We start from the raw sequence: 26,266 nt of genomic DNA on the forward strand, positions 1-26,266 counted from the left end.
TATTTTATTAGCGTGTGAAAAAGTAGCAGCATAACTATTGCCATTGCCACTGCCACTTTTATTTATATATAGCTAACTATATATATATTTGTATATGCTGCTTGGCTTTGTCGTTAGATTTTTTTTGCTCATTTTTTTTTTTTTTTTGTTAATACATTTTGAATATATTTGGAAAGACAAAAAAAAAACTAGGCGTCATATTTGTAAATTTTCATTTGGAAAGGGGCGCCACCATCTTTCATTGGTGAAAAAATTTTGATTTTTTCTCTTAAGAAGACTTCATGCTCATCATCATCATCATCAATCGTATACAACTAATGAAATTGAAATGAACAAACCAATTGTATGAGCTGCAGCACAGCTCGAACTTTTTACATATCACTATGGGCTATCCAAAAAAAAAAAAAACTATACAGCCAACAACAACACAACCAGATCAATGCTGTTTGTATGTGTGAGTATTGTGTTGTACAGGAACAATAATTCCTGGTTGTAAATTTGAGTGGATTCAAGTGTGGTTTTTGTGTGTGTGTGTGTGTGTGTGTATGGCTGATTATTGTATTGTCGTTGTGTCATCAAAATTTTTGTTTCATCTGGCCAAAATATATCAACATAAAATAAAATAAAAAAAAATTGAGCCTTTGGGCCCAGTATTTGTTACGTTGACTTTTTATTTAGAAAAAAATTAAACAACCACATTCACTTATTGATAATTGAATGTTTTATTCAAGATCATCATTATCATCATCATTGAAGCGACTAAATTTTCCTATTTTGTTTACTCGGGCTCGACTATATTTTTTGTGTGTGTGTGTGTTCCATATAAATGGATCTTTGTGTGTGTGTAATTGTGTTTGAGGTATGTGGGTGTATTATGATGGATGAAATCCTATTTATACATTTATTTTCATAGGGATTGTATCAAGCCTCATTTTAATTATTAATCCCAACGATCAAATCACCACTTTACGACAATTTTGTGTGTGTGTACGTGTGTGCTTTAGTTAATTTGTTGTTGGGTTGGTTTGTGTGACTTGAAGAATCAATTTTGTTTTCTTTTTGTCGGAATTTCAATAGTCAAATCGTCAAATCATCCACACTAAAACACAAATAATTATACACCGATTAAACATCAATTATTGTTTATTGTGCCCTTTCCCTCTAATTCTTGGCCAAAAAAAAAATACGAATATTTAGTCAAATAACACAACATTCATAAATTACAAGTCGTCAACCAATCAAACATATTAATGTCTAATCGATAATCAAATCCGAAATAAGAATTTTTCAAACTATAGTAGAATAAATTGCCAAAGATAGACACAACTTTCGAATTTTTATTGTCTACGTTTTTAACTGGTCTAGTTTATTTCTTTCTTTTTATTGAATGATTTTTTGTTTGTTCTGGTCTTTTTCAGAAAAATAAATCAAGTCTTCCCCTTTTCACAATCATGAATAACCTAATATCGTCGAATCAATCAATCGTTCTAAGTCAAAATCGAACCTACGAATCATAAATATAGATGCTCTGATTTTATTTACCATCATCCATTTATTTCCACATTGAATACATTCATCATAATCTCATCGACTTTTTATAACCGAATATTACGACGATAATCTAATCCACAAATAAAAAAAAATACCTAGAATATTCTCTTTCTTTTTGCATGTCTATATATATATAGAATTTACACAATTCCATCTATTTGAATTTAATTTCGATTTTCATTCCCTTTCATTTGTGAAACAATTGAATCATCTGATACATAAAAAAAATTGTTGATAAAATTAATCAGTGCTTGCTTTGATTGTCCAGACAAAAAGAATTATATGTGATTCTTAAAGAAGCATTCTTGTTTTTGTTCACAAATAATTGTATCAACTTTTATAATTCCGGATTAAATCCGTACGTTTCAACAAAAATCATTCAACACGGCTTTCGCACATTTAAACGGTATATCGACGAGTGCAGTCGTCTTTGACGATATTTTTTCTACATCGATACCATCGGCTGCTTGTGCCGCTGCTGCTGCTATAACCGGATTGTCGCCATCGATTGCTGCTGTTGCCACCGGAGGACCACCACCATCACAGCCACTGCCGCCACCACCAATTGGCTCGAGCTCGTCATCATCGTCAACATCAACATACTCGCCGCCATTATTATCAAACCAAATTCAGCAGCACCCAAAACAGACAATTGTGCCCAACATGTTTCCAATGGGAACACAACGTAAGCAAACTAAAACTATATTCTTCAAAATTTTGAACAGAAATACGTTTTCTCTCTCTCTCTCTATATAATAACACCGAGGAATAAAATTTTCTTTACATGTTGTTTTCTATCATCCAATTTTCTTTGTTTAGCTCCTAATAATAGGGGAAAAGCTCCACTACCACAAATGCAGCCAACAACAATCGGTCAACATGGCCAATTTACTGGATCATTGGTCGTTGGGTCAGCCGGTACCGGTGGTAATGGTGGAGGGGGTACATCCGGTCCAATTGGTAGTGTTGCACCAGGAAGTTCGGTTGTTCCATCAACGAGTGGTCTACAAGCAGGTGGTGGAGGGAACGGTAGTTCCGGTGGTAGTGGTAGCAGTGCAGTAGGTGATCCTGGCTATTCTGGACCAAGATTTATCTCACCACGGCGACCTGATTATGGCCATTATGGATTTCCTATCCATTTAAGAGCAAATCATTTCCAGATAACTATGCCGCGTGGTTTTCTCCATCATTATGATGTGACCATTACACCGGAAAAATGTCCAAGAAAAATCAACAGAGAAATTATCGAGATAATGGTCCAAGCATACAACAAAATATTTGGCAACATAAAGCCCGTTTTTGATGGTCGAAAAAATATTTACACGCGTGATGATTTGCCTATTGGTCGTGACAAAATTGAATTGGAAGTAACACTACCTGGTGAAGGAAAGGATCGAGTGTTTCGCGTTGCAATCAAATACGTGTCCAAAGTGAATCTTGATTTGCTTGAAGAAGCTCTCGAAGGTAATGCTCGTACAATGCCACAGGATTCGATACAAGCATTGGATGTTGTCATGCGTCATTTGCCATCGATGACATATACACCGGTTGGACGTTCGTTTTTCTCATCACCCGATGGTTATTTCCATCCTTTGGGTGGTGGCCGTGAAGTTTGGTTTGGTTTCCATCAATCAGTACGTCCATCACAATGGAAAATGTCATTGAATATCGATGTATCAGCGACTGCATTTTATAAAGCGCAACCAGTGGTCGATTTCCTAATGGAAGTATTGGATTTGCGTGATTATGAACAATGTCGTAAAAATTTGTCTGATTCATTTCGTGTAAAATTTACCAAAGAGATCAAAGGTCTTAAAATTGAAATCACTCATTGTGGTACTATGCGACGAAAATATCGGGTATGTAATGTTACCCGACGTCCTGCACAGCTACAGTCTTTCCCATTGCAACTTGAAAATGGTCAAACAATCGAATGTACTGTGGCCAAATATTTTCTGGATAAATATAAAATGAAATTGAGGTAAACTTATTTTTTTATTTATATTTGTTTTTATTTTAATTCATCATCATATATTTTTCGCACTTAGATATCCAAATTTGCCTTGTCTTCAAGTTGGCCAAGAGCACAAACATACCTATCTTCCATTAGAAGTGTGTAATATTGTACCTGGTCAACGATGTATCAAAAAATTGACCGATATGCAAACATCAACAATGATCAAAGCTACGGCCCGTTCTGCACCCGATCGTGAACGAGAGATTAATAATCTCGTTCAGAAAGCCGATTTTAATAATGATCCATATGTACGCGAATTTGGTTTAAGCATATCGAATATGATGATGGAAGTAAAAGGACGAGTACTACCTGCACCAAAAATTCAATATGGTGGGCGTACAAAACAACAAGCTATACCAGCTTTTGGTGTATGGGATATGCGTAATAAACAATTTCATATTGGCGTTGAAATTCGTGTATGGGCTATCGCTTGTTTCACGCCACAACGAATGTGCCGTGAAGATGCATTGCGTTCTTTTACTCAAAGTTTGCAAAAAATTTCTAACGATGCTGGTATGCCTATCATTGGGCAGCCATGTTTCTGCAAATATGCTACCGGTGCTGATCAAGTGGAACCAATGTTCCGTTATTTAAAACAAACATATGTTGGCCTACAATTGGTTGTATGCGTATTGCCAGGAAAAACACCCGTCTATGCTGAAGTTAAACGTGTTGGTGATACCGTATTAGGTATCGCTACACAATGTGTTCAGACAAAAAATGTTACTAAAACATCGCCACAAACATTATCGAATTTATGTTTGAAGATTAATGTCAAATTGGGTGGTATCAACAATATCCTTGTGCCCAACATAAGGTAAATGATGATTTGTATCCATTTTTTGTTTAAAATTAATCTTTTTCATCATTCATATTCAATAGACCGAAGGTGTTCAATGAGCCTGTGATATTCTTAGGCGCAGATGTAACACATCCACCAGCAGGCGATACTAAAAAACCATCCATTGCGGCTGTTGTCGGTTCAATGGATGGCCATCCAAGTCGTTATGCAGCAACTGTTCGTGTACAACAGCATCGCCAAGATGTCATTCAAGATCTCAGCACAATGGTACGCGAACTGCTTTTACAGTTCTATCGAACTACACGATTCAAACCATATCGTATAATATTGTATCGTGATGGTGTAAGCGAAGGCCAATTTCAACAAGTATTAACCCATGAATTGATCGCCATACGTAAGGCATGTGTCCAACTTGAAGAAGATTATCGTCCTGGCATTACATTTATTGTTACACAAAAACGTCACCATACACGGTTATTCTGCGCCAAAGAAAAAGAACAAATTGGCAGAAGTGGCAACATTCCAGCTGGTACCACTGTTGATGTTGGAATTACTCATCCTACAGAATTTGATTTTTATTTATGTTCGCATGCCGGTATTCAGGGCACAAGTCGCCCTTCACATTATCATGTACTATGGGATGATAATGATTTTTCTGCTGGTTAGTCATTTCACATTGTCCATTATATTTTTATAATGATGTATTCAAATTTTTTTTCAGATGAAATTCAATTGCTGACTTATCAACTTTGTCATACATATGTACGATGTACACGTTCGGTATCGATTCCAGCTCCGGCCTATTATGCTCATTTAGTTGCATTCCGTGCTCGTTATCATCTGGTCGATTTAAAAGAAATCGATAGGTGAGTAATTGATTTGTTATTGGTAATCATTTTTTTACTTTCTCATTTACACATGTAGATTAAGTCAAGCTGAAATTGAATCCAATACTTCAACATCATTTTCCGAAAATGAACCACATAATCCTACGTATGTGTACTTTTTAATTCATTGATTTTTAAAAATTTATTTTTTTTTCATTACATTCAGTGGTGAAGGTACAAGTCATCATCCTGGAACGAATTTCGATGAACGTACAACAGCTGCAATGTCACGATCAATAGCATTACACCCAAATTCATTCAAAGTCATGTATTTCGCTTGAACGATTTTAACTAAAGATAATTGGCGAATACTTAATAATGACCAGAATTAAAATCCGAAAGAACCGAAAATATTAATTTTTTCTAATCATCATGACCATCAAACATTATATTCACTATCATATCTTCATTTCACATTTGACAACCACTACAACCGTGCCCTGCACACACACACACACCTACCTATTAATGGTCATCACATTTGTAGAAAACAAAGCAGCTATATATAAAATATTTTATTTGCTTACGAATCTCATCAAATCTATGCATGCAAGCATGAACACAATCGTCTTTATTTTCGCATTCATCTAATCAGACATCAAACACCAGTCCACAACCACCACCGTCCGTGCTCCATAAAGAAGGAAATGAATACTATTTCGAAATGAGTCAAAAAGAAAAATCAACAATTTTTAATTGTTTAATTTAAAATGATAATTATTGGATGAATTTTCTGTCATTGACGAAAATCTAACCTCACTACGTATCATATATAATATTCTTGATGCTGATTTTTCATCTGATGAATTTTCAATAATTTACTTATATCCTCATAATTCATATTTTATCAACTTCTGATGATAAGGATAATATCTGATTCTGCAATCAATTACATACAACAAAAAAAAATATTGGCTTTCCTCATATCTTTCAAATTTTTGCTGTCCGAATTTTTTTTTTCAATCAATCAATCGTCCAGAACAATAACACACTCGTCGACACACATGTTACATTTAAATATTTTTAAGTAGATGCATTTAGTCAATTTTTTTTACGTCCACTTATTCGCTACAAATAAATTTTTCATCTTGTCTTGTGTTTTAAAATCTTCAATTATTTATCATGTTTGACAATAATAATTTCATTGATCTTCTGTTCATTATTACCCAAACAATTCACGCTCTGACACAACATGCTCTTGTTTTTCCCAAATCTCATTATAACTAATTTTTACATCATCATTGTTTCTTTTTATTGAGCTATCAAAGTTATTTGAATTTTTTTTTCTTATTCTAATCAAGAACATCAATTTTGCCATTTACATTTGTGTTTGTGTTTATTGAGAAGATATATATATTTCATAGATAATTCATATGCCATTTTTTTCGACCACCATGATTCGAATCAATGAAATCATCGCATATCATAAAAGTTGTTCTTAAGTCATCGATTCTAACCAGAGATAGACCAGGGACACAAATAAGTCGACCTGAATTATTGTTTCGAATTTTGTTGTCGAAGATTTCGGATTTGTGTATATCTATGATCCATATCTTTCCGGTATACATGCATACACACACACACACACACACATGAATAAACATACCACTCATGCACAAAGACATTTGATTGTCTGTCTCAAACAATCTATAATAAAATGATTTTAAAAAGTTCAGAAAAATAACGGAAGCCACATACACACACACACACACAACACAGATACACGATTACATACAATTGTTCCAAACAATGGATATTTTCTCTATCCTTATCAAGAACATTCAAAATATTAATTATTTTAATCTAAAATTTCAGCACCTTATTCGATAATTATAATAATTGAAAACGAATAAAAATATTTTTCATTTCATTTTTTATTTTGATGAATTTTTATGTTACTATTTTCAATGTGCATACAACAAGATTCATAGAATATCATAGAAATAATCTAATCCTTGACCGAGTTCCCATATGGATAATCCGGTGCCCATTTTTATTGCCAATTCGATACGTTTTCGTATGGAATATAAAGTCGGATAAAATACACGATTACGACCAGAAGATTCTCTGTACATTTTTTCATTATTAAATTAAAAAATGTTTAATTCAAAAAAAAAAAACAATGACAACTTACTTGTATTCAAAATAATGTTCAGCTGATGATTCATCCCAGAGAATTTTTGGTCGGTGTTTGTTCAAAATTTCTATGTATCGTGTGCCAAGAATTGGTCCTCCACCAGTGATTGAATAATCATTACCATAGAAATTTAATCCGATTAGAATTTTTTTTAGTACTGGACTTGTATCTTTTGGTGCTAAAAGTCGAATACATTTTTGTATCCAATTCAGTGGACTATTAGGACCCGGTCTTGATGGATCAGAATAATCATATGTCATAACGGAAAATCCCTGAATATATGGTGCTAGACGTTCAATGTCATCTTTTTGGAATGTGCTAAGAGAATCGCCATAATAAATGGGAGGTGGGACGGCAATATGAAGCTCAAGATTTGATAGCGACAGCGCGTCAGTAATCCATTCAAACATTCGTGCAAGATCTAATCGATGTTGACCGGCATATGCCCGCCATATCTCTATCACATAACCATCGAATTCATATTTTCGTGCAAGATCTGCTAAATGTCGACCAATTTGTCGTGCTAATGAAGAATCGGTGATCAATTGTAAATACTGTGAATGGGTCATCCGTTCAAAAAGAACACGTGGTACAATTTTGATTCGATCGTTTTCAGTGCGTAATTCTTGCATCCATCCATAATCAATATCATGTTTTCCTTCGACAATAATATCATTTTCCTCTTTATTCAATCGGGCTTGAAGCCATACGGGTGAAATATGAGTGAATTTTTGCGCAAACAATTTAGCAATATCGTAACCATGTGAATTCCACTGTGAAATCAGATAGATTTTTTTAAACGGATTGAATCAAAAGATTAAAAAACAATACATACAGGCGTCACGTAGGCCAGAACGGTTCCGTTGAAATTTTTTGTTTGTCGTCCATTAAGACTATAGGATTGATGTTCGCGTATAATATCTTTTGGTTTGACATTCGAAACGACCAATGATCGTTCCTGTACAGTCTCCAGTACTGGTGGATTTGGTTCAATTGGCTGCCGATAAATTAGAAATATTCAACATCATCAATAATGTCTTTTTTGAGAAAAATCGGAAATACCTGATGTGTTTTTGAGGGGCGACGATCAGATCGGCTTAATGTTGATTGTCCGAATCTGGGTGTAATTATTAACAATAACAAAGACAATAGAATAAATGATCGGTTACTTTCGGAAACCATGTGTTTATCACCACGTAGCCAATGGATTATCATGGCTACAGCATAAATAATTCAACGATACTTTAATTATTGAACCAATTATCAATATTGATAATTTTGTTCTATTTGTTGTTTCCAGTTCTCAAGTTTCTTTCAATGACAATCAAATAACAAACGACCTGGTGTCATAACAACAGTACGATTCTCATTTATTATATATTGCAAACAGATTCAATGAGTTTTAACGATCAATAATCGATAAATAATAATAATAATAATAATAATAATAGACGAATTTAAATAAATCCAATATATATCTAAAAAAATTAATAATTACCTATTTAAACATTTAAGACTATTTTAGTAGAAATAGATAAACTTGATCATTAAAAGGCTCATCTTTTTTGTTTATTTTTTGGCTGTTCGAGTAAAAAAAAATTTGTCATTTATGACAATTAAAAGAACAAAATGAGCTCCAAAGATCGTATTAATATTTTTCCATCACGAATGGCCCTAACAACGATGAAAGGTCGTTTGAAAGGAGCACAAAAAGGTCATTCTTTACTGAAGAAAAAAGCCGATGCATTACAAATTCGATTCCGAAGTATATTGAAAAAAATCATCGAAGCAAAAAATCTGATGGGAAATGTAATGCGTGAAGCATCTTTCAGCTTGGCCGAAGCTAAATTCACTGTCGGTAGTGATTTTAATCACATCATCCTGCAGAATGTAACGAACGCACAGTTCAAAGTTCGATGTAAAAAAGATAATGTTGCCGGAGTGAATCTACCAATTTTTGAAACTTTTCAAAATAGTAGCGATGCAAATGAATTTGCTGGCTTGGCTCGTGGTGGACAACAATTGACGAAAATCAAGAAAAACTATGCCAACGCGATTAAACTATTGGTTGAATTGGCGTCATTACAAACTAGTTTCATTACATTGGACGAAGTAATCAAGATAACAAATCGACGTGTGAATGCATTGGAATATGTTGTCATCCCTCGTTTCGATCGAACGATCAATTATATTATTTCGGAATTGGACGAAATGGAACGAGAAGAATTTTATCGTCTAAAAAAGATACAGGAAAAAAAGAAAAAAATTCGAGCAGCTCATGAAGCTGAAATTCGTTTATTGAAAGATAAAATGGGTGATCAATTTAAGGAACCCGCCAATATTCTCGAAGATGAACATGACGAAGATTTGCTTTTCTGATAATTTGCATAATTTCCAGGTTATTATTGTTTGTTTATTCTAAATACTGAGTATTGTATTATTGTATTTATTATCCAAATATGTTCTTGGTTTTTTAATCTTCCACTATTGATTGCTTTAGTTGGTCAGTATTACTTTTTTCTTAGTTGTCGAGCTAAAAATAAAATTTTTGCATTGTTTGTGTGTTTATAACGATTGTCGGGGCTCGATTGATTAACAATGATTTTTACCTTCAAATCAAAATGAAACTGAATTCAAATTTAAAATTATCCTGAATGGACGTACTTTATGAACAGATGATTTCCACGTGTTTTTGAGTTTTCATTGATTTCAATTTTTTAAATTGTTTATTTTTATTTTATTCTAACATCATCGTTTTTGATTTATTTTAAATCAAAACAAAATGGCCAAAAGTATTCGTAGTAAACAGAAACGAAAAATGCGTGCCATTAAACGTGTTCGATATGGACAAAAAGAATTGAAACGTTTGGTTGAAATGGTAAAGAAATCCGAACAGAATGAAAAACAAGCACAAGAAGAAATGCAAGCGATTGCTGTAAAAAAATTCCAAATAGATGTGGACGAAAACCCGAACCAAAATTCTGATTACATTTCAATGGAAACTGATCAAAATGAACGTGATAAGAAAACTTTGCTAAACAAATTCGGACAATATCCTGACTGGATGAATGGACGTCGATTAAAGCGACAAAAAACGTTGGTGAAAAAATTGAAGAAAAAAAGATCCAAAGTTTAGATTTTTATTTTTGTAATATAATCTTATGATTTATACGAACAATAAAAAAAATAATAATAAAACATTCTTGAATTCTAATCACTTTATTCATGAACGGTCATTGCGATTTTGTTATCATCGAATTTGAACTCGTGAGAATTTGAATTCAACAAAATAAACAATGTTTGTTAAACGACCAAACGTTTGTGAAAACGAAGATGATCTTCTTCGTCAACAGAATAAATTTCTAGCTCAAAACCAAAAGATCGAAACAAACAAGACAGAATCTGTCGATCAAAATGATGACGAGAAGAAAAATCTGAAAGATAATCATGATATTGTTGAGCTAGAATTTAAAATTATCGAAAGAAATTATGATCCAACTTCGATTGATAAACATATTGATGATGAAGCTAATCATAGTGGATTTCCTGAGGCTCCTTGTCTGTTTCTTGACAATAAATCCTTTGTTGATTCATCTGTAAAATCTTCTCGTACATTAAGTTTATATGCTCAAAGATGTTCGAAACAGGTGCATAAATCAACATATGAGAATAAAGATGAGAACTCGTCTGGACCAGATTCGATAGTCACTGGGATTGGTCTTGGTTCAAAAAATTGGCAAAAAGATATTTCAGAAATTAAACGAGAAAATCAAAAACTGCTGGATGATATGAGCTCGGATGATATTGAAAAGCTTCGAAACGAAATAATGAAAAAATTGAGTTCAAAAACTGTAGAATTTTTAAAAAGTAAAAAATTTTCATATCGATCAAGTTTACCAAAGACTGCCGAACCCATCATTGAAGCAAAAACCAACGATAATGAAGAAGCGATAAAGACTGTCGAAGACATTGCTGAAAAAATTCCTATCAAAATGGCAGAAATTAAAGCCGGTAAATATATACACATGGATGTAATTGAAAAAGAAAAACTTGAATGGATTGGCGATCTACATTCAGGTGAGAATAGCCAAGAACATAATCAAAAATCGAAAAATCCCGATTCCTTTGCTGCACGGTTCGATTTTGAAGGCATTCTTCTTACCGATGGACATGAAGAAGAAAGTGATACCATACATCAAGGCCTTCATCATCATGGCGATGAACCTGAACGTCCGGGCTATACAATCAACGAATTGTTCACCTACTTGCAAAGTTCATTTTCTTCACAGAAACAAATTGGATTAAAAGTATTCGAAAAAATCGTTACAAAAGCCTATCAAGGTTTTTATGATTCCTGTTTCAATATGAACCTGGTCGAATATTTATTAAAAGAATCTCCACTCGTTTTAATCGTTCGAACATGTTTGGATGAAACGGCCGATACTGTATGGAAATCAGCCATACAAACCCTTAAAGCATTGATATGTAATACCATCTATGATGAAGTATTTCTTGATCGTGGTTATATAATATTCGAAGATTTTCTTCATCATGGCCATCAAATTGACTTGAATCTGAAACCAACTAATGTAGAAATCCATGAAAATGATGATGAGTCATTTTCCGATAAACAATATCTTTTCTATGATATTATCGGCTGTCTATTGAATCGAACATCCATATTACAACGGTTTGCCTATTTGCTCAATAATCAACTGACTAATGAATCATCAGATGGACCATTTCGAGAAGATATTTTTGACATATTGATTCGATTTGCACGACATTCACCTGAATCTTCGGAGAAAATTATTCACTGTTTTGATTTAATTGATGCTATTGCAATGAATTTGAATCTTCATAGGCAACAATCATTGTCTGAGATTAATGGTGCGAATGTCAAAATTTTCAAATTATTTCGTTGTTGCATTACATCTATCCAAAATAAATTGCCCATCACTTTACGACGATTGTTTGATGTATTGGATAGAATAGCGGTTATTGATTCGATAAATTTCTTTTTTCTTTTAGTTCCAGAAGATTTTGTAGCTGGCGATGTTAATAATTTTCAAAAAGTTGTACCGATTGTCAGCATTGAAGCTTTAAGATTGTGGATCAAATTATTATCTTTTTGTGAACAGAATCAAGAACATAAACTAATGAAAATGGTGAAGCAAAATTTTTTTGAAATGTGTCCATTTTTATTGAAAACATTGGGCTATTGTCGACGATTGACACCAACAGAACCATCATCATTAGATTCGGCTATGAAAACATTCGATTTTAAATTTGCATCATCTTTAATTCTATTGATTAAGATGTATCATGAACTACTGGATTGTCCAGATGATTATGCTAATCAATATTGTTTCGATCTGTATGATATTGCAATGAAATGGTTCATCGTCATCCATAATGAAACAATCGTTCCTGGTTTCGATTGTAGCCTCTGCATATTGGTTCTCGTTGAGTTCATCATCAAACATTTAAAACTCGATAATCAATTCATCAAATTAACATTGGAAAAATTGCTAGGCAATAATCATCGATTTGTTTCGAAATTGATCAATTCTTGTCAAAAAAATTCAAATACAACAAAACGAGAAATCTGTGGTCATGTTCGCGATTCACCAAATCTACCATCATATGGTTCAATCTATCTAAAAGGATTTGATAGCGTGCCTTTATTTCGCCATGATTCGGCTATCTGTTTATTGCAAAGTTTAATTCGAATTGCATGGACAGCTGATGTAAATATCTTGCGAAAATTTCCGGTAAAAACATTTGGTTATTTGTTCGATTACATTGATCTTGTTACGGCCAATATTGATGGAACATTTTCATCTAATATTTTCGATCTAATCGAAATCAATATTGTGGCACAGGCATGTCTTGTTACAGGCGAAGCTATCCGTTCAATTGATTGTGATCTCAATGATAATGACCGAAAATTCTCCAGATCCATATTGAATTTTGCTCTCATGATAAACGTTATGAATAATAATCAAATCAAACAAGAATTATTGCAGAAATGTCTATTCAATCAATCATTTTATTATGATGCTGATAATTTAGATTTTAAAATGATAAGAAAAACTTATGAAAATTATTCTCAATTCGATCATCGTTATTGGCTTTTCGATCCATTATTGACACAAGTGAAAATCATTTTCAATAAAAAAAATCAAAATAATGAGGAAAAATCCAAAATAGAATTGGAAGAATTAATATCTCATTTATTGTTTATTGAACATCTTGAACACAATTTCAATGAACATTTTCGCAAAAAAATTCATGTCACCAAAACGTTAATGTTTGAAATTCTTTGCACAACATTTTTGATCAATGAAGATTATTTTTTTGACAATCAAATTGATCAAATATTACGGCGATTTTTCGTTCGATTTATTGAATCCGATTCACCAGTTCAATGTTCGAATGAAGATAGCTTACCTTCCGGAATGGGTACCATAATCGATTTGTTCAATATGTTTGCCGATCAATTTGTTAATTCATCATACTATAATCAAATATTTTGCAATTATCTTTTTGTTTATTTTAAACCAAATTGCTCAAATTATTTCCGTTGTCATTTTTTATCAGAATATTCATTTTCGGTTAAAATGTCTTATTTTAAATTCGATGAGGTATGAGATTTTTTTTTACTTATGTACTTTCAATTTTTCATCCTATCCGTTTTCATTTTTAGTTGCTGATGCCTATTCAATTATTATTGAATCCAATTGAAACCAATCTGGAAACATTGGAAGTTTATCTCAAAACATTATTATCCGAAAGTTTTCAATCGCCTGAACAATCGGTTTTATACTGTTTTCTTATCCATCATTTGTATCGAGCTTTATTGGCAGATGATTCTCCTTTGAAGCTTAAATTTTCTAAAAACAATTACGTTGACGATGAACATCTCAAAACTCAAATGCAAAAATATCATAAACTAATACGATCAATCGAAATGTCAACAAATGACAAATTGAAAACACATTTGTATAACTGTTCAAATCGAACATTTCCCAGGAGGGTGTAAAATGGTTTTTGAAAAATACAAAAAACGGATTGTATGAATGACTCCAACTTTTTGCAATGTGCTCTTTAATCAAATGAAATTTCATGAATACATCATCAAATATATTCAAATTCACAACCGAAAAAATGATTTTAGCTGGCTATGATCGGCCACTTGGAATCACTATTTTGTTCATTACATCATCCATATTGATCTATTATAGTCTATGGATCATCCTTGTACCTCTATTGTATGAAAATCATATTATCGCACGATTTTTTCCAGCTAAAATTTCATTTCATCTCTTGCTGGGCATTCCAGTCACCATTATTACTACGATAATCATTATTATTGTCTCATATTCAATAATGAAGTTAAATACATATAAATCAATTAAATTGGAATGAAATTAAATTTATCATTTTATTCATTTGTCTTATTTTTAAGTTTTCGGTTCTTTTGAAAACGTTTCAAGCGTCTTTCTTTATGTTTATTTTTTCGCTCTTCCAACATTCGTTGTCGTTGATTTTGTCGGCGTTGTTTTAGATTTTCTATCGATTCTTTTCGTTCGGTCCATTTTTTATTTCTTTTGGACTTCATTTTTTGTTGTTTTTTCAATGATTTTTTAAGCAATTGTGGATCATCACGAACTTTGTTGCCTTCACTTTTTTCCAGCACTGTTTGCCATATTTTTTCTTTTTTAAATCGATCAGCGGCCCTCGAATCGGTGACTTGTAATTGAGAAATTTTTTGCTCGTCTTTTTTTGCTTTCAGCAATAATCCTTGTAATGAAGATTTGCCACTTTGTTTTCTATTTTCTCGATCTTTGTTAATTTCACGTTCGGCAGCCAAATCCACCTGTGAGGTGAGATCAAATTTTGAGAATACCAAGTTGCCTGAAAAAATAAAGTAATATTGCTTAAAAATTCGATTGAAATCATTCCCTACCTTTTTTATTGAATATTTTTGGCATATTTTTATTCGATATAGTTTCTGATTTATTATCGTCATTATCCATTATTGTAGGGCTTGTTTTCTGATCATTTTTGCCACCAGTTCTCGATTCACGAAGTTCTTTAATTCGTTTTGCCAATTTTTTACGCAATTCATTAATTTTTCCATCACTTTCTTTTTGTTCAACGAATTCCTGTGCAACATCTGAAACACTTTTCTGATTACTAGGATCTAATTTGATTCGTTTATGTTTTGATTTGTTCGATAGATCAGAATTGTTTGAAAATTTTTTTCTCTTTGCATTTTCGATTGTTTGAAGAATTTGTTCGTTTTTGTTGAAAAAAATTTTCGCTGGAATTTGATTGATTAGATCCCTGAAATAATCATTCAATTTTTTAACTTCATCCAATAATATCTTATTTGGCATTGTCGATTTATCACAAGTTGGTGACATTTTATCATTCAAGAACAAAATAAATTTAAAAAACAAAAATTTAAATCAATGTGTAAACACGCTGCATCAATGAGAGCATGCATGCATGGAATATTAGAATCCTTTCATAAAGGACATGACATGGAATTTTAAAATTTATTTATTATTGTTATTATTCCATAGATTTTTTTTTTTTTTGTACAAAAATAAATAGAATCAAAATTTCTTTTTTATCTTATAATACAAACATTATCATAAAGGTAAATTTGTGAAATAAATAAATGAATAAATAAATTGACTAGATTATTGAGCATCAAGATCATTTTTTTTTATATCAATATGCCAATTCGGTGCCCCATGGACGATAGTGTTTAACTGAATTCACATTTGTTTGTCCATTTGATTGTCCAGTTTGGCCTGGAATGCCAGGTTGATTGCTACCGGAAGCAACAGCCATAGATGCTGCACCAGGCATCATTGTTGTCATATAACTGGCAGCAGTAGCTGTTGGTGCAAAATATGAACCGCCCACACCAGCAGCCGGATATGAATATGAATACGAATTGGTCGTTGTCGATGGGGAATTAGGAATGGCTACGGTGGCTGAAGAAGCACCTGGATAATTCAATGTCGTGAATGCAGGTGACATTGGTGATTTAATTCCGGTATTATTACAAGACATTGAACTAATGCCATTTATCTGATCCAATTTTCCAGTGGTATCATATTGTCCATAATAACCAGTGCTATATGAGGAATGTTGTGTATTAGATGGATTAGAATCGGATTTGACGTTGGATGTTTGTTGATATGAGGATGGCATGGATGTTTGCATGTTATTATTTGAATCGCTACAACCGGAATTAGGTGCCTGAGAAGTTGTATTAGTCGTTGTTGATGACGATGATGATGAATGAAATGTACTGCTACTATTCGTGATCGTAGCTGAAGTTGTTGATGCTGCCAATGTCGAGCTGGTCGATGTTGATGTAGCTGATGAAGACGGTTGTGCCGAATTATTCATAGGTGTTGTGAACAAACTTGGATTCCATCCGGTACTAGATTTGAGGCTAATTTCACGCTGTGCGGAATAACATTGAAGATGACTGATTAAACGAAGTCGAAGTGGATCCTGAAAATCCAATCCTTCATGTACGACAAGATAACGTGCACATTCGGCCGCACATTCACGAAATCCAATGATATGATAATCGGTGGCAAATTTATGCGGATCAAATGAAAATGCATCGAATCCTTTCGAATGTAGCATCCTTAAATGATCGACAGTCATCTGAAGAATTTCGGCCTTTTCCAATTTGGCTGAACCTTGTTTTTCGAATGCAGCAGGTACTAGACGTTTCAATTCATGTAATGAATTATTGATACGATCTCGTCGACGTTTTTCAATCATCTATCAATATAAAAAACCGGAACAATGAGAAATAGTCGCCAACAAATGTTGAATATTAAAACACTTACGCCTCGTCGTTTTTTTCGGCTCATCAAATGACAATTACTATCCAGGCTATTTGCATCGCCCATTTGTATGCTGAAATTACAAAATAAAAATCATTCATTAATGTAAAGAAAAAATACGACAAAATCAACTATTCAAAATTAACGTCATTTTTGTTTTTTTTACACCTGTCTTCCTGTTTGTGTATTGTATAATCCCTGAACTGACCTAAACTTGTCATTAGGTTGTGTAAATGAATTTGATGAATGATGTTGTTGTGGTTGATGATGTGGGTGGGTAAGGTGATTATTTGCCATGCTTTGTACATGATGGCTCGCTTGTTGCTGCTGTTGTTGGTGATGATGATTATGATCATGGCTATGGTGATGCTGATGATGATGATTTGAATTTGTCGTTTGAGCGTTTTTACGCCACATGTCCATCACCTGATAACTACCGAAACTATCAAAACACACACACTAATGATACTAACAAACAAATTTTTTTTATTGTAAATACAAACAAAGCAGATGATACACAGCAATTAGAGTATCGACACGTGAGAGTTGTTACACAATACGTCTTCAAGGAAACGCCGTACGCCTGCTGGACAGACGTACGGATGATGATCCGACACACGCCAACTTTATACTTTTAAAAGATCTAAAAGAATAAATGATTTGTCACAGACAAACACACACACACACCCGCACATGTATACACTAACAATGTGTCAAACACACGGCCGGACACGATCAGAGAAAAAGTGCTAAGTCAATCTTAAAGACTTAATCATCAGGATTGCAACATCACCACCGACATATCGACCAACTAAGCAATATTAAAACCAAAGATATCGACTAAAGGCAACTGTTCGGGCGCAAGACTGGACACGAGACTGACATGCGACCAGCGTGAGCTCAATATGAATGTGTATATGTGATGTGTGTTTGTGTTCCAAGACTTCCTCTGGCTACATGGAACTATTCACGGGCACGACAATGTGTCACGTGTTTGATGTGTGTAATACAACCAGAGGCGGATCCCTTAGTTCGAGAGAAAAGAAAATAATATAAAAAATACCGCTTACCTCTTATGACTGCTACTATGGCTTATTGTTTCCAATTCTTCATCCGTTGATGTTGTAGCCATTGAATCATCGCCATTACCACAACCATCTATCCCACGAAGTTTAATTCCCGATGATGCTAGTTGTTGTGGTGGTGGAACTAATGTTGTATATGTTGGCTGTTCGGAATCGTTCATCATGGAAAAATTACCACTGAAAGAAGATGAGCTTGCTGTCGAGGGTGGTATCGTCGAATTATTATAATGCTGAGCAGTAACAACCGGATTCGCCATCATCATAGTCAATGGATAGACTTGTGTTTGATGATGTCCATAATGTTGTGGCTGTGGATACATAATTTGAATGATGGACCAGTTTTTCTTAGACTGAAAAAATACGCCAAGTTTTTTTCAACGTTCAGGGAGAATAATATATGAAGAACACGTGACCGAACGTATGCAAGTCACTTGATCAAATGAATCGACGATTGGTGATTGTGTATGATTCTTAAAATGTAAATGTTTGGACACACGCTTACTGTTGCTGGCCGCCTGTATATGACACGCGGTCGGAAGCTAGACCTTCATATGTATGTATGTTTGAATCTGGTGTGTGGATGCGGCTGTTGCCCTGAAACTGTTTCATTTCAAATTTACAGGGTGGTTCCAATTGCTCTATGCTCAACCAATTGGTGGAAACATATAGCATGTGGGCCGGTCTATTACGTTTCGAATGGACCGCCCTTTGTTTCCCACGAATATTTCCGAACCATTTTATTCGAATTTTTTTGATGTAATTTTTATCGGGGGTAGAATATTTCATCATCATCGTCATCATAAAATAAATCGTGGGAAAATCCCATTTTTCGATTCCTTCATAACATTTGCAGTTCTAAGAACCATAATTTGTGAAGTTTACCGAATTTGGGTATTTCTTTTTTCTGGTATTTTCCTAGCCATAATGATAAATACGAACACAACATGTAAATGGCACGTGTCATCTTAATCAAGGTCATCGTCATCATTTATGAATCGAAACCTATTTTCGGACTGGATCAAATTGTAATTGTCAAGTGTCCGTTAGTCGTGATGAGCTATCGAAATTTTAAAATTAATTTTAAATTAAGAATAATTCTTTTCTAATTTGACAATAACAAAAAGCTATAAAGAAAGAGAGGTTGTCTTCTTCCGCTGCCAGTCTTTTCAGCTGCATTTCCTGTCCTGTGGTCATATAGTCATACTAAATAGCTTTAGACACGCGACATACACGCTCACACTAATATAATGATTGAAATGCCAATTTTTGTTTGTTTGTTTGGTGTGGTGACATCATACCTGGTTCATTGGTTAGAGGTGAAAAAAAGTTTTGCTCTTTTTTCTGTTAATTGAATAATAAAATTTTTTTTTTTATTAGCGAAATTGAAATTTAAAGTCCAAGTCTTCTCATTGAAATGAATTTTTAAATTAATAAAAATCATTGTAGATCAAAAAAAAATTGATGGACAACTTTTATGCCACACAGGAATTAGTCGATTATTGATTAGGCTTGGGATGCTAATGTAAATACACATTCACACACACACACATGGTCCAATAGCCAATAATCGAGAACCAAATATCACAGTGGGAAAATGGCTTTCATTTTGTTCCCATAGTCAAACCGCTTCTATTCTATTCATGCTCGATTTGTACAATTAGAGCTGAACCATTTGGATCACTTCAAACACGTATATTTGTCCCAGTTCCATGCTCTCACCTCTCTCTCTTTTTCTCACTCACACGCGACCGGCATCGAGTCTAGGATCTGGCTTCGATGAGATCGTTTCGTTCGATTTGAGCCATTCAGACACTTTTTATACCACCGTAAAGTACAGTTATTAAGTCATTTATGACATTTTTTTTTCTTCCCGTCGTTGTTGTTGATTGGGTTCTCACGGTTGTTTGTGTGCAAAATAACATAAACCGATCAGTTTGGGTCTCGCGGGTTAAAAATTTGATCCATCAGATTTTGATGTTGTTTGCAAAAAAAAATTGTCATTTTTATTTGTTTATCAATATGAGAAATTTTTATTTCATTCATTTCTCTGGTGATTGTAATCGAATACACTTTATTCACTCAATCGTATTGAATATTGACAATTTTTTTTTCTTATTCGTTTTTGGCATCTTAAAAACATGCATCCCGGAATTCGAAATTGTTTGGTCATTCATATAGCAGCTGCAGGAAGCCGAATTCTATTTTTTTATTTTTATTTTATTTTATTTTTTTTTTTTGTTAATCATTTCAAAACTTAATGTTATTCGAAAACAAGATTGACCAACCTAATAAATTGCGTGACAATTGTTCTCGATGCGGCCGACCGGTCTAACCGTGGAAATGAGAAAAAAAACCTCTGTAATTGTGGTTTTAGTAGTTGGCCACCATAGTCATCATCATCATCGTTATAGTCATGGCAGGTGGAGAATACCAACGCTCATCATTGTGTTTGGTTTAGCACAGCAAGTCAAATCATCATCAACAACAACAACAACAAAAATAATAGACCATAGGATCCGTCAATATGAACCACTTGGGACAAATTAAGTGTTTTTCATTCATTCAGAGAATTCAATTTTCTTTGTTTCCGACTTGTTTTGATAGCAACAAACTGTCCAATTTTACATGAGAGAGTAACAGTTCGGGCTTCATCAATCAAACGTTAGCAAATCAAAATATTGATGTCCATAATGAAAATGAAAGTTTTTATAATTTTTAAAAATGAAATTTCAAAACAAATTTCAGAAATTTTTGATTGCTTGATCATCATCATCATCATCAACATCAATCGATCAATTAAAGTCAAATCAAGATAATTGAAAAAAAACCATCCGAAAAGAATTGTGCTAGTAGTTTTTTTTAAATCTATTTTTGTTTGATCGATTTATTGATGAATCCTTTGAGACAACCACAATTTGTATGAATAACAGTCATGAAAATATCAATTGTCCCAAGTGTAGTGTGGCTGGTATATGTTATAAACTAGAATCATCATCAAAACCTATAAAGGTGGTTAGAGAATATTTTTTTTCTTCTGTTTTTTGGTTCGGAATTGCGTGTTGACACGTCACAATTCGATTCTTGAAACAGAAAAATCCACCGAGAGACATAAATAATCATGATCATCATCGAACGATACTGCGGTAAATCTGCTACAATGGTCACCGATTGTAATATGTGAATTTTTTATCGAACGATTTTTATATGCAAAATAAAACATACCATACAACAAAGAACATTTATAATTTGGACACAAACAAGATTCTATGAGAATAATAGACAAGAAAAAAAAACATTAATTCCATTTGATAAAATATTCATTATAGTACGCTGGTTCGTAATCACCAACGAATTTTTTTTTTGTTGCTGCTCAAATTAGATTTCAATTTTCAATGTTTCGAATATGTTTCGCTTATCAATCATGGTTCCATTGTTTCCAATATGGATTTTATTTGCCCTTTTGCTTCAGATTCTGGAAATACTTCCAACGTTCGTAAGGATTTTTGTCGAAAATTTTCCAAAATTGATCGTGATTGTCGCAGACCATTACCTTTACGTATGATGTCAATAAATTCTTGTTGATTCATAATAAATTCACCGGATTGTTTTTTGAATGCATTCTTTTGAATCATTCGATCAAATGATCGGCCAGATTCAATGGAATGCATTATAACCGGTAATGAACATAGATCCAATGAATAACTATTGATTGGCTCTTCATAATTGCCATTATTGTCGAACCATTTGATCTCCTGATATGCTTTGTTAAAAAAGCCAAAATTCTGGCCAAAATCATACGCCTTTTTCTGCAATTGTTCATCGAAACCAACCAATTTAAGTGTTGATCGGCAGCCGAATGCAGGTAAACAGGCATTTAGAAGGAAATTTTTCTCTAACCAATAATCAACGTTCATTTTTCGGCTCAAATCAAGCGATTCAACTTCGGCAAGAAATTGTCCGGTAGAAGTGTTGACCAAAACCGATACCATCATATCAATAACTTCAATATTTCCCATATCGGCCAATTCTTTCCATGCTTTAGCCCAGAGAAAATCGCCATACAGAACGGAAATTTTATTACTCAGATTAAGTTGTGTTTCAATGGATCCAGAATCCAATGTATTAAATGCAACGTTTCGTACCTGTCGATGTATAAGTACTGCCATATGTATCATTTCAACTATTTTAGCTAGACGCCATTGTATTGTTGAAATATCTTTCTGTTCCAATTGTATTCCATTGTTGGATGATAAAGCTGCCTTTGAAATCAATAGAACAATCAAACCCCGTATAAAATGATCGGAAGATGATTCATTCTCATATAATCTATCAAATATAATGTGAAAAATTGAAAAACAACATTTTTTTTTATAAAAGTTCACTTACTTTTGTATTTCCGAAAGTGAATAATTGGTGCCAACTAATTTCTGTAGAATTTGCGTTATGACCATCACTTCTTCAGCGATTAAATTCTGTAGATTTGGTTGTGTTTGATCATTTTGATCGCCTTTTGTCAATATTCGTTTTGCATTAGATAATGTTTGATCCAATCTGGAACTGATGGGAATTTCTTTCTCTACTTGTTGTTGATGCCGTCTAGACATCGACGTGGCAATAGATAGATGTACATTTCGAAATGATGTAAATTTCGTTGTAGCCAATTTGACCAGTAGCGATGAACGAATTGATTGCATTATTGATGAAGACAAAAAGCCAAAAATTCGAATTCAATGAAGTGATTTACATACAAACAAAAATTCCAATCAAATTTTAATAATTAAGTATATGTTGTTGTATGTCAATCGAACCGAATTTTAGTTAAAGTTTTTTTTCAACATTTACATTGAAAAGAGAGTGTATATAACGGACACACAATAAATAGACTAATAAATGTGTGTGTGTGTGTCCAAATAGGTCACTAGGTAACAAACAAATTTTTATTTTTGTTATTTTTGATTGGCCGGTAAGTCGGTTAAGTCGAATGACCAGTATGCAAGAACATCGGTAACCTGTCAGACGACAATTCACATTTCTCTCTCTCTCTCTATCTCTTTCTCTCTTTTTTTGAAAAAAATAAACGATGATGATCATTTCACTTTGGTTTTCAATAATAATGGTGAGAAATCATAATTTACGTAACTTGTCAACAATAAGTAACAACGAATATTTACATTTAGTCGAACCATTCATCAAATCATTATTGATAATAAATTATGATTTAGTAAGAAAATTTGTTTTTCAATAATTGAATGTCATAATAATAATACCTGATGATGATGATGATGATGATTAAATACAGCAAACACACATTATTTTTATGTGTTTATATGAGTTTTATTTCCGGATACTCAATTCGAAAAAATCGAATTTTTTTCAGAATAATGAAAATTTCATGGACAAATTACTGCCATCTAGCGGTCAATGTTTTTAGTCTTGATTTTAGAATTTATTTTCGAATTTTAAAAACTTGAATTTGAAAAAAAAATTTCGATTGATCATTTATGATAAATATAAATAAATAAATAAAAAAAAATAAAATTTGACAGTGAATTTAATTAAATTGGTATGTACAAAATTGGCATTTTAAATTGGTCTTTTTTTTGTTATTATTGTTGACGAAAATTCTATGGCTGTGAGATACGAAATAATCGACCGAATAGTTGTCCCATAGTGACGAAATTTCGAGCGGTAAAATCTTTTGCATATTCACTAAATGATTTACCAAATCCTTCGATTGATTCACGAATTTTGATGCCAATCAATTCACCGAGAACTTTGGCTGCAACACCGGCTGTTCCATGACGTTTAAGGTGTTTGTTACTGAAAAATCCATCATCGATATCTTCGTCCAGATCATGAGAATTTCCAAGGATTTTTTTCAATAAATATTTTTTCATATCATATCTTTTCAATGCTGATCCAAACAGATTACTGGTTTCATCTTTAGCTGGCAAATTATTAATGACTGATGATTTATCAATACCAGACAGTCCCGATGCCATTAATGGTAATCGAGAATTTCCGAATGCATAATTTGGTCCAATAAATTGTGAAGGAATATTATCAAAATCGGGTGTTGCCATTTTACCAGTTGTTATAAAATTTTCAGGAAAAAATTCTCCAGAACGTTTTTCAGCTTTTTGATCAATCAGATATGGATTATTTAAAATTGGATTCGTTTCAACCGCCAATGAATTGGTCATAATTGTTTTTGTATTATGCAATTGATCTGTATTCATCATTGAATGATGAATAGTAGCTGCATCCGAAACGGCCAATATTATCACCATTATGAACACTGCTTGATGTGAAAAACATGAGTCACGGTTGGCAAAAAAAAATTCAAATTCATTTTACCTGAAAAATTATACAACAAATTCATCATCTTCTTGCACAAATTAAATTTAAAGATTCGAAACGATGAAACAAAAAAAAAATTCAATCAGCACACAAAAAAATGATTCGAGCCGATGATCAAAATTGATTAAAACGTCGATTGTTGATAGTGATGTGAATATAATTCAATGGTGTAATCTAAACATGAAAATCTGTCTATCTCTCTTACAAAATACACTGTTGAACTCTAATAAATGAAGATGAATATTGTAGACAACAACAACAACAACAACAACCAACCAACCAACAAACCAAGCAACAAAATAAAAACGGTATTCCCGTGTATTTTTGATCTATAGATTTGACTCTTTTTTTTCTCAATTTTCTTACCTGCCGTATTTGAAATTTGAATTCATCCATCATCATCACCATCACCATCACCATCATCATCTCTCTCTCTCTCTCTCTGTCTCTAATAATGTACTTTATATCAGCATTATTCACCATCATCCAAATGACCAGCCATCCGAATTGAAAATGTCAAGTTCAAGGCTTGGTCAGGTCGGTCGGTCGGTTGGTCGGGTGATAAAGAGAAAATTCAGACCATATCAAAACGAAAATAGAAGATAATTAACTGAGATAGACCGAATTTACTGATGAAAAGCTTCTATTTGAATTTTATGGACAAGATCTTTTTAAAGATTCTCAAATAAAACGAATGAACACAACTGACAATTGTTTGTTTGTTTGTTGGTTGATTGGTTGTAAACATTGTTATTTGAAATTTGTCAGGTGGAAAAAAACTAGCTGATAATTAATGAAATATGAGTGAGAGAGAATGTAGAACAATCATAGCTATTCTATGTGTTGATATCCGGTTTTTTCGTTGTTGTTGTTGTTGCTGTTGTTGTTGTTTTCAAGAGGCCAAATGCACACAAACAAAAACATTTAGAATTTTTTTTTAGAAACATCATTAATCTCTTCGATAATAACGATAATCCAAGACATTGATGACAAAATTCGTTTTTGAAGGATGATGATGATGATGATGCAAATTCATTTTGATTAATTCGTCTAATTATTAAAAAGGAATTTAATCAGGTTTTTGAGAAAGAAACAAGCTTGTTAATGACATTTTTAAATCTTTTTTATCCGATAAACTGATATGATGGAAAAGAAAAATTTTTAAAGAATTAGGAAATTTTCAGTTTATGACAGGATAGATATTTTGGTGATTCAAAAGATTATGCAAGTGGTTGTTTAAATGATTATATATCCTATATATGGTTAGCAAATGAATAGCAAGAATGAAGATGACCTATGAATATAACCAATGATGAGATGACATATTCTATGTTGGCATTAATATTTCAAATATCCAAACATTTGGACATTTGGAATTTCGACTAAACAGTAGTAGTCTGAAATTGTCTAACATCATCATCATTACAATAATGATCATTAAATAATATGAAAAATAAAGGTAGATTATAATCAAGTTCAATTATCTCTTTTTTTTCTAAAATATTTTTTTAGCTATGAATGTAAAAATAATCGCATGGTA

General features: G+C 32.9%; 9 protein-coding genes across 12 annotated transcripts; 4 read left to right on the forward strand and 5 right to left on the reverse strand.

The window, feature by feature from the left end:
- The first annotated feature begins 123 nt into the window (after positions 1 to 123).
- AGO1 (protein argonaute-1) lies at positions 124 to 7,127 on the forward strand. 4 transcript variants are annotated; one of them, XM_075729349.1, is made up of 9 exons: positions 207 to 859; positions 914 to 1,019; positions 1,419 to 2,236; positions 2,371 to 3,532; positions 3,600 to 4,385; positions 4,451 to 5,031; positions 5,092 to 5,236; positions 5,295 to 5,367; positions 5,424 to 7,127. In XM_075729349.1, exons 3-9 carry the CDS (start codon positions 2,215 to 2,217, stop codon positions 5,427 to 5,429), a joined length of 2,775 nt encoding a protein of 924 aa, XP_075585464.1. In that variant the 5' UTR covers positions 207 to 859; positions 914 to 1,019; positions 1,419 to 2,214; the 3' UTR covers positions 5,430 to 7,127. The 4 variants fall into 4 exon arrangements, with proteins under 4 accessions (XP_075585461.1, XP_075585464.1, XP_075585462.1 ...); XM_075729347.1 differs by having other exon boundaries at positions 208 to 859; positions 5,295 to 5,363; XM_075729346.1 differs by having other exon boundaries at positions 124 to 859; positions 914 to 2,236; positions 5,295 to 5,363.
- LOC124494976 (chitinase domain-containing protein 1) lies at positions 7,114 to 8,885 on the reverse strand. The gene is made up of 4 exons (XM_047058274.2): positions 8,457 to 8,885; positions 8,230 to 8,391; positions 7,392 to 8,167; positions 7,114 to 7,324 (listed from the first exon to the last, which is right to left on the reverse strand). Exons 1-4 carry the CDS (start codon positions 8,607 to 8,609, stop codon positions 7,183 to 7,185), a joined length of 1,233 nt encoding a protein of 410 aa, XP_046914230.2. The 5' UTR covers positions 8,610 to 8,885; the 3' UTR covers positions 7,114 to 7,182.
- Positions 8,886 to 8,915: 30 nt separating this feature from the next.
- On the forward strand, positions 8,916 to 9,963 carry LOC124495240 (V-type proton ATPase subunit D). Its single transcript, XM_047058578.2, has one exon. It carries the CDS (start codon positions 9,024 to 9,026, stop codon positions 9,771 to 9,773), a length of 750 nt encoding a protein of 249 aa, XP_046914534.1. The 5' UTR covers positions 8,916 to 9,023; the 3' UTR covers positions 9,774 to 9,963.
- Positions 9,964 to 10,069: 106 nt separating this feature from the next.
- LOC124494565 (protein LLP homolog) lies at positions 10,070 to 10,608 on the forward strand. Its single transcript, XM_047057753.2, has one exon. The coding sequence runs from the start codon at positions 10,177 to 10,179 to the stop codon at positions 10,528 to 10,530; it is 354 nt and encodes a 117-aa protein (XP_046913709.1). The 5' UTR covers positions 10,070 to 10,176; the 3' UTR covers positions 10,531 to 10,608.
- Positions 10,603 to 14,855, forward strand: LOC124494566 (uncharacterized). Its single transcript, XM_047057755.2, has 2 exons — positions 10,603 to 14,041; positions 14,104 to 14,855. The coding sequence occupies exons 1-2, from the start codon at positions 10,691 to 10,693 to the stop codon at positions 14,437 to 14,439; spliced, it is 3,687 nt and encodes a 1,228-aa protein (XP_046913711.2). The 5' UTR covers positions 10,603 to 10,690; the 3' UTR covers positions 14,440 to 14,855.
- Positions 14,823 to 15,905, reverse strand: LOC124494564 (uncharacterized). Its single transcript, XM_047057752.2, has 2 exons — positions 15,367 to 15,905; positions 14,823 to 15,314 (listed from the first exon to the last, which is right to left on the reverse strand). The coding sequence occupies exons 1-2, from the start codon at positions 15,824 to 15,826 to the stop codon at positions 14,842 to 14,844; spliced, it is 933 nt and encodes a 310-aa protein (XP_046913708.1). The 5' UTR covers positions 15,827 to 15,905; the 3' UTR covers positions 14,823 to 14,841.
- A 234-nt stretch (positions 15,906 to 16,139) lies between these two features.
- Positions 16,140 to 17,698, reverse strand: LOC124494808 (uncharacterized). The gene is made up of 3 exons (XM_075729103.1): positions 17,490 to 17,698; positions 17,285 to 17,354; positions 16,140 to 17,216 (listed from the first exon to the last, which is right to left on the reverse strand). Exons 1-3 carry the CDS (start codon positions 17,696 to 17,698, stop codon positions 16,140 to 16,142), a joined length of 1,356 nt encoding a protein of 451 aa, XP_075585218.1.
- A 3,901-nt stretch (positions 17,699 to 21,599) lies between these two features.
- Positions 21,600 to 23,358, reverse strand: Pdss2 (Decaprenyl diphosphate synthase subunit 2). Its single transcript, XM_047057603.2, has 2 exons — positions 22,753 to 23,358; positions 21,600 to 22,692 (listed from the first exon to the last, which is right to left on the reverse strand). Exons 1-2 carry the CDS (start codon positions 23,058 to 23,060, stop codon positions 21,786 to 21,788), a joined length of 1,215 nt encoding a protein of 404 aa, XP_046913559.1. The 5' UTR covers positions 23,061 to 23,358; the 3' UTR covers positions 21,600 to 21,785.
- A 432-nt stretch (positions 23,359 to 23,790) lies between these two features.
- LOC124494524 (uncharacterized) lies at positions 23,791 to 25,344 on the reverse strand. Its single transcript, XM_047057702.2, has 2 exons — positions 24,724 to 25,344; positions 23,791 to 24,664 (listed from the first exon to the last, which is right to left on the reverse strand). The coding sequence occupies exons 1-2, from the start codon at positions 24,749 to 24,751 to the stop codon at positions 23,991 to 23,993; spliced, it is 702 nt and encodes a 233-aa protein (XP_046913658.2). The 5' UTR covers positions 24,752 to 25,344; the 3' UTR covers positions 23,791 to 23,990.
- Positions 25,345 to 26,266: the final 922 nt, after the last annotated feature.

This window comes from Dermatophagoides farinae, chromosome 3 (assembly GCF_024713945.1).
Source record: "Dermatophagoides farinae isolate YC_2012a chromosome 3, ASM2471394v1, whole genome shotgun sequence".
Lineage (NCBI taxonomy): Eukaryota > Metazoa > Arthropoda > Arachnida > Sarcoptiformes > Pyroglyphidae > Dermatophagoides > Dermatophagoides farinae.